Source organism: Eleutherodactylus coqui, chromosome 4 (assembly GCF_035609145.1).
Source record: "Eleutherodactylus coqui strain aEleCoq1 chromosome 4, aEleCoq1.hap1, whole genome shotgun sequence".
NCBI lineage: Eukaryota > Metazoa > Chordata > Amphibia > Anura > Eleutherodactylidae > Eleutherodactylus > Eleutherodactylus coqui.
In genome coordinates, this window is record NC_089840.1 from 211,759,660 (window position 1) to 211,773,943 (window position 14,284).

Sequence of the window (14,284 nt, forward strand, 5' to 3'; positions counted from 1 at the left end):
TCAATATGGCAGCAAATTCTAGTTTTTTTTAGTCTACACTTTTGGTTTCAAGCTCATACACTAAACACAGCCAATGCTTTTCATGACTATTACTTCCTATAGCAACACATTACTGATTATTCTATATATCCTCCGCATGCACTAGCGACCCTACCGGACTAGTGATTGTCCTCCGCTACAATCGTTAGCATGGGGTACTTCATTCAAGAACGGTGGAAGTAACGCTCTGCTTCTACAGTACAATGCATCTCAGCTAATGTTATACCTCAAGGGCTTTCATGGAGATCTTCATTCACAGTGTAATCTTTTTGGATATTTAGTTAATTGAGTCTATATCCACGGCTCTGCAGCTAGCTAATAAGCAGATCCTTATTGGATGCTGATGAGGCTCCGTATAATAAAATTAGATTTGTATTCCGATGGGTCTAATGTGGTTCATGAATACTAATGTCCTGTTCCAAGTCCCCTTTGACGTACAGGTCATAGGATAAATAATGCTTCTCCTCCGTTTTGTGAATTGCTATTTTCTTCACAGCACACTTTTCAAACTTTGTAGCCAAAGTCCACAGAGTATAATGTTTCAGACACTGGAAATGGTAACTATTTAGTTACTAGATTTAGGATCTGTTTTTTTATCTCCTGGATGTAGGAAAAGAATATCTGAGACTACATTTAGATTGGCAGCTACCTATGCTGCCTTAATTCATCTGTCCTACCTAGACTACTAAAAACATTTGCTTGATCTGTGTTGTTGTTTTTTTTAACATAAATTGGCCTATTTGTCATATTCATATGAGATGTATTTGCACAGATATTTTCCTAACCGTATAAAAGGTGTTTAACCCTTTCCAATCCACTGTCTGTCTGACGTCTGAAGACATTCTGATTCAAGGCTGTATAGCTCCGATGTCAGAAGACGTCCGGCAGGGTATTCTTACTGTCTATTACTGGCAGCTCTGTTGTCGGGGGCCTCTCCAGCATGTCCCATACCACAGTATTGGCTCTAGCTAGCAGATGGCGCCATTGTATAATGGCAGGAAGAGAAAGCCCCCTAGGAAACCCTGAATCCAAAATTGGATTGGAAAGGGTTAATATACCCCATTCAAAAGAACAATTCCACATGGAACCTTAACACGGCACTTACAGTTTAAATATGGCATTATTCTGTTGAAGGGGCGGTGTATTATCCAACAGTCCTGGTGCCAGCGGGCAAACCGGTTTAGGACTCATAGTGGGTTTATTTACTATTGAAAATGTGGCTGTTTTCTGGCAGAAATGGCGCCATATTACTGTCAAACATGTTTTGTGCCCCATTTATAATGTGTTCTAGACACTACTTTTTCTGGGACTGACAAAGGGGATGATGTGTAGTAGTAAAGGGGGCATGGCCTAAATCCAATAGATTGCACCAAAAATTGTACAAAAAAGCACAAGTTTTGTCATAAAAGAAGCCAACTAGGGACCGATTCACATGAGCATATGTACGCTGCGAATTTACGCATGTTTTTTTGCGTGTGTAATTCCCGCGAATAGAACCCGTTGATTTCAATGGTTTCGTTCATATCTGAGTATTTTAGCGACATATTTCGGTCGCGTAAAACAAATCGCGACATATTCTATCTTTGTGCGTATTTAAATGCTGAAATGTCGGAGTGCATAAATACGCTGCGCAAAAACAGACACAATTGCATATATACGCTGCATTTTTGCACAGCGTACTTACACGTCTAAAACCCACAATACACTTGTGGAAATGCGCACTAAAAGTCGGTATGAAGTTAGACTAGATAGTCTTAGCATTTGATAGATTTATCATTCAGCAGAGCTACTGTGATAAGTCCAGCACATTTATAGACTATGTCTAAGTTTGCACTGTCGTACTATTAGGCAGTATTAGTAAATAAGCCCTTCTGTGCTCGCCGGAAATGATTTCTGTAATACCGTTACAGGGTGAAAGTGGTGATGCTGCTGATGATGAGATGGCAACAAGGAAAAGTAAAAGCTACAAAGAAAGCCGAAGCAGGAGTGGTTCAGATCCTCCAGAAACTGATGAACAGGAAGAGCAAGGTCTGAAATCTGTTTGCCGGTGTTGTCTGATTACCATGCAGAACAGTCTATAACTGAGAGCAAGCGTTAGGTCTAGGTTGCACAGTGTATTATGCAGTGAAGAGAACTCGATGACTTCAGTGGGTTCATTCACATGTGTGTATTTTTACACGCAATTTACAGTTGCATGAAAAAATACAAAGCATGCCCTATCTTGGTGTGTATTACGCACCGAAACAGGCCATTCAAGTAAATAAGCCAGCGTAAATATGCAGTGAATACACAGGAAACCTGCATATTTACTGCGTATTTAAGCAGCAAAACAATGGGCTCTTCTGCACGCATAAATACGATCCGTATTACATGCACAAAAACCTGCAGGAAGGGTCAGAATATGCAGGGTGATGCGATACTCAGTCACGTAGATACATAGCGTATTCACGTGGCTGAAATACTCATGTGAACTAGCCCTTATAATGATACAACTGTATACAATAGTTTCATGTTATACTTAAAATATTAATATTTTTCAGAATATTGTCGTGTATAAGAAACCCTAAATAATAGTAATTGCACTGTACTTACTAAATCTAGCTTGACAGTTTGGAAAGAAGAATAAGCCTCCATTGCAGATCCCGTGGTTTTTGACAAGAAAAATAGTGCTGCATGCGGCATTATTTTCCTCTACAAAATGCTAAACACCTTAGTGTAACCTGACAAACCCCATTATAAGTCAGTGGATTCTGTCAGATGTTACCTGTGTCCATTGTGCGGTGAATTTGGGCCAACCTTCATGTCTACAGAGTTTTAAGGTCCATTTACACACAAAGATAATCTTTCAAATGATTAAAAGATTGAAAGTTTTAGCGATCTTTTTACATAAAGTGTTAATGGACACTAATGTCCATTAACACTTTATCCTCTTCATTTGCATGTAAATAGGCCTCCAAGAGCTGTTTGAAGAGGCCAGTATGTGACTAATCACACGCCCTGCTGTGCAAGCAGCTTCATTCTTCTCCTTGGGGCTGCCAGCTGAATACAATGTAATCTTCTGAATCCCGCGGAGAACACAGCATGCTATCTCTCTATGGCTGAACAATGGATTTGAAGTTCACCTTATGATCATCATTCAGACCAAAAGTGCCCCATGCCTGCATTTACATGTAACGATTATTGCTCATTTTCGGTCGTTTAAATAAATTTTGAGTGATAATCGTTACGTGTAAATGGGCCTTTAGTGTTATTTTTGTAGTCAATTACCTGCACAATAAATGCAATGAATGATTGCAATGATGAAAAAGAGCTATCCAAAACAGAGCCTGAAAACAACATGGAAGTACTGCTTGAGAGCAAGCTGAGCACTCAATGCCAAGCAGCACCTGCGAAAGGAAATAAAACCTTAAATTGCATAAAGAGGAAGTAAGACGTGTCATCACAGTAAATCCCCTGTTGTGCCACATTGTATAGCCAAAGTAGGAGAATTGCAAAGACCTCTTGAGCAACGAGATTGAAAACTATGATAGAAGTTGTCCATTCTACCACTCCTTTTTGAAAGAAGTTGACCTCATTTGATATAGTTGGGTGCGACATTTAAGATTTTTCGGTACATGATAATTTGTGATTGGGTGTTCAGGTTTTCATTTGTTGTGACTGATTTCACGCTCTCTTTAATTATCTTGCTAATGACAGATCAGAATCCTGCTTTCCCCTCATCTCACACCCTTCCTTCAAGAAGAGCTCATTCGGTGTCTGCTTCTGGATCTCCCAGCTTGGCTCCTGGGTCAACGACGCCTATCAGGCCTGCGTCCTCACCTGTTTTGTCCAGCTCCAACAAACCCCCTTCCGCGTAGGTTTCTTGACCTTAATTCACCCTTTTACAGCAAGATAGTGGAAAATAACTGCATTATATTTTATACGGTGTTCATATTTATGGCGCAAAATGGGCTTTCCGAGCTCATTGGTTGTAAATCACTTGCATTTCTTCAATAGCTGTAAAATCATCACAGGGTTTTTGTTTAAGCTCCTTCTTGGCAGTAAATTGTTTTACCTTGAGTCTGTTTAATGTTTCTGCCAAAAGTCACATTGCGTTGTATACTTTAAATCATAAATCAAGAAATTAAACTTCATTTAAGTGTTTTAATTTACTGGAAAATTGCTTAAATGCACAAATTGGCGCACGTTTCTCTGTAGTAAAATGAACATAATTCTTTTCCTCTTTCTTCAGCACATGGAGCAGTTCGAGTTGGCACGGACGAGTTAAGGGTGGGATGAAAGGCTTTCAATCATTTATGGTTTCTGATAGCAACATGAACTTTGTGGAGTTTGTAGAGCTTTTCAAATCTTTTAGGTGAGATTATCAACGAACCTTTGCAGAAATGCAGTGAGAACGACGAGGAGTTTATATTCTTAATCTTATTTATTTTCTGTATTTTCAGTGTACGAAGTCGCAAAGACCTCAAAGACATTTTTGATATCTATGCCGTTGCTTGCAGTCGTTTGGGTTCAGAGTCCATTCCTCTTTACACTAATTTGACAATTGATGAAAATGTCTGTGGCGTGCAGCCAGATTTAGGTTCGTATTTACCCATTTAATTTATTTATAGGAGTTCCCTCTAATATATCTGATACTGTTTTCCTCCAATAGTAAGCCCTACCCCAATAATAGGCCCTACCTTGATTTTTAGGGGGTGTAGTGGGGGCTTGAAATATAAGCCCTAGCTACCCTACATGTAAAAAATACAAAAAACAATACTCGCCTAGCAGCCGGCGTTCGGGTCCCTCGATCTGGGCTGTTGCGCTGCTGCAGGCTTCCGTGTCGTCCTGCACGCTGACAGAGCAGTTCTTCCTGGTAGCAGGGCTTGAATACCCCGCCTCTAGCAAGCTAATGCTCTGATTGGTTTATCGCGTCAGCCAATGAAAGCCAGCGCTTAATTGACCAATCCCAGCCATTCAATGATGTCATTCAATGAATGGCTGTGATTGGTTAATCGAGCGCCGGCTCTCATTGGCTGACACGATGCTCAATTAAACAATCAGAGCACCAGCTTGCTGGAGGCGGGGTAGTCAAGCCCTGCTACCAGGAAGAACTGCTGTGTCGGCATGCAGGAGGGCACGGAAGCCTGCAGCAGCGACAGAGACCAGCGTAAGGGACCTGAATTCCGGCTGCTAGGTAAGTATTATAAGACACTGTGCCTCTTTTGAGGCAAAAACTTAATATAAGACAGTGTCTTATTTTCAGGTAAACATGGTAATAGTTAATGGATACAAAGAATTTTCAAATTTTGTGTTCTCTAAAGGTATTGATCCATAAAACGTGTGCCTTAAATGTTGTAAGGCCTACTATCCAGCATAACATGCTGCTTTATATGTAATACATATTCACATACATTTACTAAAAAGCTGGCATACTGTTAGAGAGTTTATCGCTCTGCATTCTCTCATAGCTTGTATGCACACGAGTCTTAAAGGATGGTCATCTTGTATGTTTATTTTTCATATTGTAGATTTGTTGACCCGGAATGTGTCAGACTTGGGTTTGTTCATTCGAAGTAGACAACAGTTGTCTGAAAATCAGAGACAAATTTCCGACGCTATTGCTGCTGCCAGCATTGTAACCAATGGCACTGGAGTGGAAAGCACGTCCCTGGGAATATTTGGGATGGGAATTCTGCAGTTTAATGACTTCTTGGTCAATTCTCAAGGCGAATACTACAGTTACGATGAAGTCCTCAGCATTATACAGGTTAGTTTTTACAATACATTTTCAGAAGAGATCCCTGGAGTTGAGTATTTAGGCCTTCAGTTGTTACAGCTGTATCAGATCTGTTTCTATGAAACATTATTCATATAGAGGTTCTAATCAGCCCTGCTCTTAAATATCACTCAGTCCATGCAGATCTATAGGATGTACATTAGAATTTAAAGTTTTCAGCATTGGGTCATTAGTAGATACATTTTATATGTGCATATTTACAGTTCTCTCTAATCATTAGAACTTTTACCTAATACTATTTAATTACACATTCTTTTTTTCTTTTCTTTTCCTTAAGAAATTTGAGCCAAGTATTAGTATGCGGCAGCAAGGACTCATGTCATTTGAAGGGTTTGCAAGGTATCCATCATCATGTCTCATTTTCTTTCATTTGTTTTCTATTTTCTGTTCTTAACATTTGTCATAGTTGTCCGAGTCAATTTTCCAGCAGTTGTTTTCCATGTGTTTTTTTACACAACTGTAAGCCTAGGTTCACACAGGGCGGTTTTGCCCTGGAAATTCTGTACCGTTTCTGTCCCATCTGAACGTATCCTTAAAGGGGTTTTCTAAGACTTAACTGTTGATCTTTTTTTAGCATAGATCATCAATAGTTGATCAATGGGGTCTGCCACTTGGGATCCTGCAAAATAGCGGTTTGCCAGGTCCGCTGCCATTGCAGACAGAGCTTGGAAACTGACAGCTCTGCCAACATTGCAGAGGCCCAAGTTGGTATTGCAACAACAGCAATTAAATTTAATGAGAGTTGTGCCCTCAATACCAACTGATACTGCTGCAGTGTGGATAGAGCTATCTGCTTTTAGCTCTGTCGGCACTGATAGTGGGCGCAGGAATCAGCTGATTGCTAGGGATTCCAAGCAGCAGACCCCTACCATTCAACTATTGATAACTTATCCTGAGGATTAAAAATCCCAAAAGCCTTGGACAACTGTTTTTAGATCCTGGAAAACCCCTTTAAGATAGATATTATACCTCAGATAGAATATAAAATAATATATATACCATATATACTCGAGTATAAGCTTAGTTTTTCAGCACTTTTTTTGTGCTGAAAAAAACCCTCTCTGCTTATACTCGAGTCAGGGAAGGATTAAAAAAAAAACCCTCCATACTCACCTCCCAACCGGTGTCTGTGTCCCTGGCGGTGGTGCGGCAAGCTGCTTAAATTCCGGTGTTCCCAGTGGCGATGTGGCAAGCTGCTGGAAATCTCCCCGCTATCATCCCCCGCCGTCCTCTCTGCTCGGCTCTGTCATCCCCCGCCATCAACCCTGTGATTGGATCGAGCTCTAGCCAATCACAGCCAGCGCTCGATCCTTCACAGCCAATCGCAAGCTGCTTTAGAATTTTCCCCGTTGTCATCTCCCTGCTCGGCTTTCAAATCCCCCGCCATCAGCGCTGTGTAAGTAAGCGCTGTGATTGGATCGAGTGCCGGCAGTGATCGGCTGGTGCTCAATCCAATCTCAGCGCTTACTGACACAGAACTGACAGAGATGACAGAGCCGAGCAGAGCCAATACTCGAGTATATATGTACTTTAAAAAAAATTTAAAGCAGTATTTCACATTACATCACTTTATAAAACAAAGTCGAAGACCTAGAAGGAGTTGTCGTTTTACTGCAAAACACTGCATGCAGTTACATCTCAGACAGATATGCACATTTTTTGATTTGTGGTGGATTAGATGAATGGTCTTGCCATCTGAGGCCCTAAAAGTGGTTCTGTCCTATACAAAGGCTCACAGAGGCTACTTGTGTGTAGTGGTCCCCCTTTTACGTTTGTGTAGAGCTTGTTGACCACTTAGACATCTCTGCGATTCCCTGTTAACAGGGGACTGGGCTTAAGACGCTCTCAGTAGAGAGGATCTACCAGTAGAGAGGATCTAATGACAAGCTCCAGCAGCTCCAACTATTTCGTTGTCCGCCATACAGAGACGGGTGACGCCATCATTACAGGCACGTTTGTCTGTTGTAACCATTTCTTTTTCAATAATTTTTATTGGTAGTTTCAATAACATAACATACAAGTATATTTGTAGTTACGGAAATCGGTATTAATTATGAAGGATAGACTATACAATCTTATATGGTCTGTATATGCAGATATGTTGCGGAAATCTATCTGCAACTTGTAATGTTAAGATTGCTTTATTAGTAACATTGTTAACATTTGAAACAAAAAATAACACCTAGCCAGTGTGTACGATATTGATAATTCTGGTAATTTGGGGATTTTGATGGATGGGGGCTTAGGGGAAGAGTTAATTTTTTAAATTGGAGGAGGATAATAGTTAAGCCATATGTTCCATTGGTCGGTGAAGGCGTCTAGTTTACCACCTTGAATTGCTATAATTTTTTTGTATAGCCAGTTGTTTGAAACTATTAGAATCTATGAAAGATATTCTGTTGCTTTTCCACAGCGGAATCCGACCCTGTGCCGGCTGGTGTCAGTGAGAAAGTGTTTTTGCTGTACTGCGGATGGTCTGCATGGTGAGCCACCGGACATGCGCAGTACAGATTATTTTTTTTTAATTACTGCTTTTCCCGCAATATCATTGCGGAAGGCCCGTGGATTGGATGGCTTCAATTGACTACAGTAGAAGCCTTCCATATCGCAATTGATTTCCACTCATGGAGATGAAATCACAATTTGCCATAGCATGCTATGGGCTGTTTTTGCTGCGGAATCCGGAGGCTGGCGCCTGCTCCGTATTCCACAATGCAAATCTGCCCATGTGCAGGCGGCCATAGAGGTGAGCCATTACAAGGCGGTTGACTGAAGGACATTTGGTCTTACGGCGTTTATTACATGTTCTGCTTTTGACCTCCACCCACTGTCACCTCCTTTTGCAGTGGTGGTGTCATGAGCAACTAAACTGGACTACTACGGAGTGGAACCGGGTTGTCTTCAGAGACGAATCCAGGTTTAGTTTGGGCACCGACAATGGCCGTGTTCATGTCTGGAGATCTTGCATATGACAGTCCGTCACCCCTAGTAGTGGTACGAGGGACAATGATAGCTCAGTGATATGTTCAGGACATCCTGCAGCCACACATGTTCCTCTCATGGCGGCTTCCAAGAGGCATTTTCTAGCAGGATAATACTCGGCTGCACACACAAGGGGGTCATAGGAATGTCCCCACAACATTGTCACACTTCCGTGGTCTGCCCGGTCGCCAGATTTATTGCTAATAGAACATGTATGGGACCATCTGGGATGCCAACTTAAACAGCCTACGAGTTTGCACGATCTAGAGACTCGGTAATTGTAAATGAGGAGCAATAGGCAATGGGATACCGTACAGAACCTGTATGCCTCTATGCCCCCCGTATCACATCTTGCATCCAAGCTAGATGTGGTACAACAGGGTACTAGAGCCTCCCTTCAAGGGTTCGGTTTTTCACAACAAATTCTCCTTTTGCTCTCATATTGTAATCACTTACTTATATTAATGTTACAATCACATAGAGAAAGTTTCATTTGATTCCGACAACTCCTTCTAGGGGAGGGAATTGACACAGTGACGTGAAACATGCAACATATATTTTAAGCATCAGTCGATGATTGTAAGCTTTTATGCCTACATATTTTAGGTATCTGATGGATAAAGACAACTTTGCCTCCAGGAATGATGAGTCACAGATCAACGTAGATGACCTGCACTTCCCTCTATCACATTACTTCATTGAATCTTCTCACAATACGTACCTTACTGGCCATCAGCTGAAAGGCGAATCCTCTGTGGAGCTCTACAGTCAGGTAGATCTGGAAAATGGTCCTGGAATTGCTGACTGCTTTGCAGAACTAATTCACTAAAATTACATTTTGCGAAGATTTTTTATTGATCGCATCCAGGGAAGCGAACTGAATTTCTTTACAAATGCTAAGGAACTGGAAATATTCTTTACCGGTCATGTGGCTTCCAACTTCCATCTGCGGTACTTGTCACACCATTCCTTCTAGCATATGTAAATATTCAGTTATCCAAAATGATTAAGTAATTGGAGACTTGGATATGTTTTTACTTTTTACCTTTCAAGTTTTGCATAAAGTAGAAAATTGCTCATTCAGAGCGCGTTATGTGACTTATTCATATAAAGTTGAAAGTATCCCATAGGAAACCTAGCTTTTCCATGCCCACGAAGTTGTCAGTGTTAAGACAACTCTCAGGCTTTGAAATGATGCCTATGCATAATGAAACATGTTCTGGTAATAAGAAATGTAAGCGACTGTGATGTGTTTGACACAGTTAAAATTACTCTTTAAGGTTCTGTTACAAGGCTGCAGAAGTGTTGAATTAGATTGCTGGGATGGAGATGATGGCATGCCTATAATTTATCACGGCCACACACTTACAACTAAAATCCCCTTTAAGGTAAGAGCATGCGGCGGTGCACAGTACAGTTTGTTTCAGGCAGGGATTACTCATTGTCATTTCTTCATTGACCACCAGGAGAAAATCTATTTTAATATAATAAGTTATTAATGTTTTATATATACTAGTATGATATTCAGAAATTAATATTGTTACGATGGCTTTGCATTTAGACGTAACGATTATCGCGTACAGTCAAACCTCTAGTTTCGTCGGTAATCCGTCCAAAAGCAATCGGCTAAACTTGAAACCAATGAAACTCGAGGCAGTTATTTCCATAGGAATAGATGTAAATCCAATTAATTTGTTCCAGACATTCCAAAAAACACAACAAACCACATCTTTGTACAGCGTTTAGCGCTGCTTTTTCAACGCATCGCTAAACGCTGTACAACGCTCTCATTCATTTCAATGGGGCTGCTCACACAAGCGTTTTTGGCCCTGCGTCGCAGATTGAGATTTTCTAGCTACACTAGATGGGGAAAAAAAGCAATACTCACCTTGCAGGTGGAGTCCTGGCCGCTGGTCTTTGGCGCTGCTCCAAGCTATCCCTGCACTGATAGATCATCTATTGCTGTCAGCAAGGTTTGAGAACCCCGTCTGCAGCAATAGATTTCTGTGATTGGTTCTCAGCGCTGTTTCAATGTTCAATCACAGCCATTCATTGACTGGCTCAGCCAACCAGAGCTCACCAGCTCTAATTGGCTGAGCCAGCCAATGAATGGCTATGATTGGACAGCGAGGTCGCATGGGCTGGCAGCCGCCGGTGAAACTAGAGGCAGGCGACGAAAGTAGAGGCGGAATTCTGCGTTAAAGAATTGGTGAAACTGGAAACCGGCGAAAGAAGAAGGCAACGAAAGTAGAGGCATGACGGTATTTTCATTCCATGTATATGGCGCTTAAGGCTCAGTTTACACTGGTGATTATAATGGAGCCATGACATCTGTGTTGGATCCGTTTCAGGATCCAAATTTTAGAAAATGTACTTTAAAATGCGCCTCACTTGCAGTTTAAAAATGCTTTTGTAGCTAAATGAAAGATGGACTTACCCGGTGCCAGAAGGGTTAATCCGGTGGTGAAGGAGTTAACCCCTCTGCACCTGTTGTCCACGTTAGCCTTCAGCAGGTTTCTTGCTTCTCCATGTTTCTTTTTTGGAGTGGCGTCCAGGGATATCCTTTTACCGTGTTTGCAAGCACGGTCGGGCTAGATAACTTAGTATAAAAGTAAAAAATAAAAACTATCCCGCGCCTTGGCAGAAAACCAATCTTTTTTTATTCTTTAAAACAACGCGTTTCAACACAATATGTGTCTTTTTCAAGTTCATACAGACATTTTCATATATGCTGCCTTATATAGTGTGGAATAACATGTATGTGTGGCTCACTCCCCAATCATCTAGGGGCGTGGTTTTTTGTTTTTTTTCAATTAGGGTACTTTATTGTTCCCTTGTCTGTCCACGGAGCTCTTTTGGAATGCATTGCATTCCATAGGGTTTTTTTTTTTTTTTCATTAACCTTTATTGTTTTCGTTTCAATTGTCTCTCCTATTCACACCATAATCCAGTTCTGTTTTTAAAAATTTTTCATATAAAATTATTATCTAGGATTACTATCTATTCATTTTACTATATTCTACATAAAAACTTTTTATTTTTTATTGTGTATTTTTTATAATTTTTTATCTAATTCCCATGTAAGTGCATTTATTTTGTTAAAATTTCTCCAGTACTTCATTTAATCCTTCTGGCATTAAGGTGTTCAGACGGTAGATCCAGTACATTTCTTTTCTTCTCAGTTTCATTATTGAGTTTTGTTTTATGGTTTCTAACGGAATTAGTTTTAATTTTTCACTGTTTTTATTGTGTTTTTCTTGGAAATGTTTAGATATACTGTGTTTTTCGTACCCCCTTTTTATGTTATATCGATGTTGATTAATCCTTATATTCAGGCTATTAGTGGTTCTTCCAACATAACGCAAGCCGCAAGGGCATTCTAATAGATAGATGATATTTTTACTTTTACATGTCATTTTTTATTTTATTTCTATTTTTTCCTCACCTTTTTGTACATAGTTTTGTTTATGACTAGAGATGAGCGAACGTACTCGGATAAGCACTACTCGTCCGAGTAATGTGCCTTATCCGAGTACCTCTCTGCTCGTGCTGAAAGATTCGGGACGCGCTGCGGAGCGGGGAGCTGCAGGGGAGAGCGGGGAAGAACGGAGGGGAGATCTTTCTCTCCTTCTCTCCCGCCCGCTCTGCCCCGCTCCCCGCTGCGACTCAACTGTTAGCAGCGGAGCGTCCCGAATCTTTCAGCACGAGTACAGCGGTACTCGGATAAGGCACATTACTCGGACGAGTAGTGCTTATCCGAGTACGTTCGCTCATCTCTATTTATGACATATATGTGTACAACATTTACATTTCTTGCTGTTACATTTAAAACCACCTGTTATTGTTTTATTTTTCTCTTTAAATGGATTGTTTTTTTCTTTTTTATTTAGAGGATTTGATTTATTTTTTACTTTTATACTAAGGATCCAAATTTTGATAGACTCTGTTGACTTATAATGAGAGCTGTCCGTTTTCAGTATGGATTCTGATACTCTTGACAGCAAGAATAGCAGCATAGGCTCCCTTATTCTTGTAGTCAGGTGCTGAAAACTCAGGTGGACCAGTAATAACTTGCGTGTGATCGTAGCCGAGCGATATGAAGACCGTTTGGTGTTTTGCTTGATTACGAATATTTTAAAGGGACACTGCCACCACGAACAGCAGTGGTTTTAGTTAAGGAAGACTTCACTTCAACATTTTTTTCTGTGTTTCTGTTTGTTATCCCATTTTTACAGGATGTTATAGAGGCTATTGATCGCAATGCATTCATCAATTCCGAAATGCCGATTGTACTGTCAATAGAGAATCACTGTTCTTTACCGCAGCAGCGCAAGATGGCTGACATATTCAAGGTGATCATGCATTCAATTTGACTATTTACTTTTATGCATATTGTATGTGATGAACGGTCTTCACAAAAATGCAAAATCTATTCTAGACTGTATTTGGAGAAAAGCTGGTTACAAAGTTCCTATTTGAGAGTGACTTTTCGGATGATCCCATGCTACCCTCTCCATGGCAACTAAAGAGAAAAGTACTACTGAAAAACAAGAAACTTAAAGCTCATCAAACCCCTGTGGATATTTTAAAACAGAAGGTCAGTGTCTACTTTATAGCAAGCTGCAAAGATGAGCTAAGTAATTTCTTGTTTGATTTTCTTATTGTTTCTTTATATCTCTACTAGTATTTTCTTTTCTGAATATCCCTTTTTATGTCTGTCTGTTTCCTGACCGGAATCCAAGATGCCTATATGCTGCTTGTCAGTAAACATCATGTGGATATCCATTCCAGATTTCTGGGCCCTTGTGAATATGATGTACTCACTTGTTTATTATTTTATTTAGCTTTCAACCTCTTAATACCACAGAACATACGTTTATGTCTTGGCAGAGTAGTAGTTAATGCAATGGGACGAATAACAAGATTTGCTAAGAACTTACTGTAAAATCTTTCTCGTCTTGTTCATTGGGGGACACAGCACCCACCCAGTCTGGTATTGGAACTGTGACGTATACTCCCTAGGGGAGGGTCCGCGGTGCAGTCGCACACGGTGTTGGAATGAGTTACAGTTCGTGAGTATTGTTGTTGATTATCTATGTTGTATCCTACTGGCTGCTCCTACTGCTTGCACACAAACTGAGCTAGCATGCTGCTTGCAGGAGTAGTATAGCTAGTGGGAGGAGTTAACACTTTTGTGCTTAGTGTCGCCTCCTAGTGGCAGAAGCTATACCCAAGGTCAGAGCTGTGTCCCCCAATGATAACAGACGAGAAACACTATATATCCTACACAGCAAAAAACTTAATAAATAAAGTAAAAAACAGCGGTAAAATGCTAATTTTGTGCATTTTACCTCCCAAAAACGCAATAAAAGCCGTATGTACCCCAAAATGATACAAACAAAAACTCCGTCCACGGAAAAACAAAAAAGTTATGGGACTTTGAATGCAATTATGTAAAAAATATAATCCTAACATTTTTTTAAA

At 40.4% G+C, this 14,284-nt stretch overlaps 1 protein-coding gene across 7 annotated transcripts in view; it reads left to right on the forward strand.

Moving 5' to 3' along the window:
• PLCE1 (phospholipase C epsilon 1) overlaps nucleotides 1-14,284 on the forward strand; it is a 278,460-nt gene that overhangs the window by 221,271 nt on the left and 42,905 nt on the right. For all 7 annotated transcript variants that reach the window (XM_066600696.1, XM_066600699.1, XM_066600700.1 and 4 more), the window contains exons 10-19: nucleotides 1,950-2,067; nucleotides 3,736-3,892; nucleotides 4,271-4,393; nucleotides 4,482-4,618; nucleotides 5,550-5,788; nucleotides 6,096-6,157; nucleotides 9,407-9,572; nucleotides 10,081-10,188; nucleotides 13,036-13,152; nucleotides 13,239-13,397. In XM_066600696.1, coding sequence (XP_066456793.1) covers nucleotides 1,950-2,067; nucleotides 3,736-3,892; nucleotides 4,271-4,393; nucleotides 4,482-4,618; nucleotides 5,550-5,788; nucleotides 6,096-6,157; nucleotides 9,407-9,572; nucleotides 10,081-10,188; nucleotides 13,036-13,152; nucleotides 13,239-13,397 — 1,386 coding nt within the window. The remainder of the gene's footprint in view (nucleotides 1-1,949; nucleotides 2,068-3,735; nucleotides 3,893-4,270; nucleotides 4,394-4,481; nucleotides 4,619-5,549; nucleotides 5,789-6,095; nucleotides 6,158-9,406; nucleotides 9,573-10,080; nucleotides 10,189-13,035; nucleotides 13,153-13,238; nucleotides 13,398-14,284) is intronic.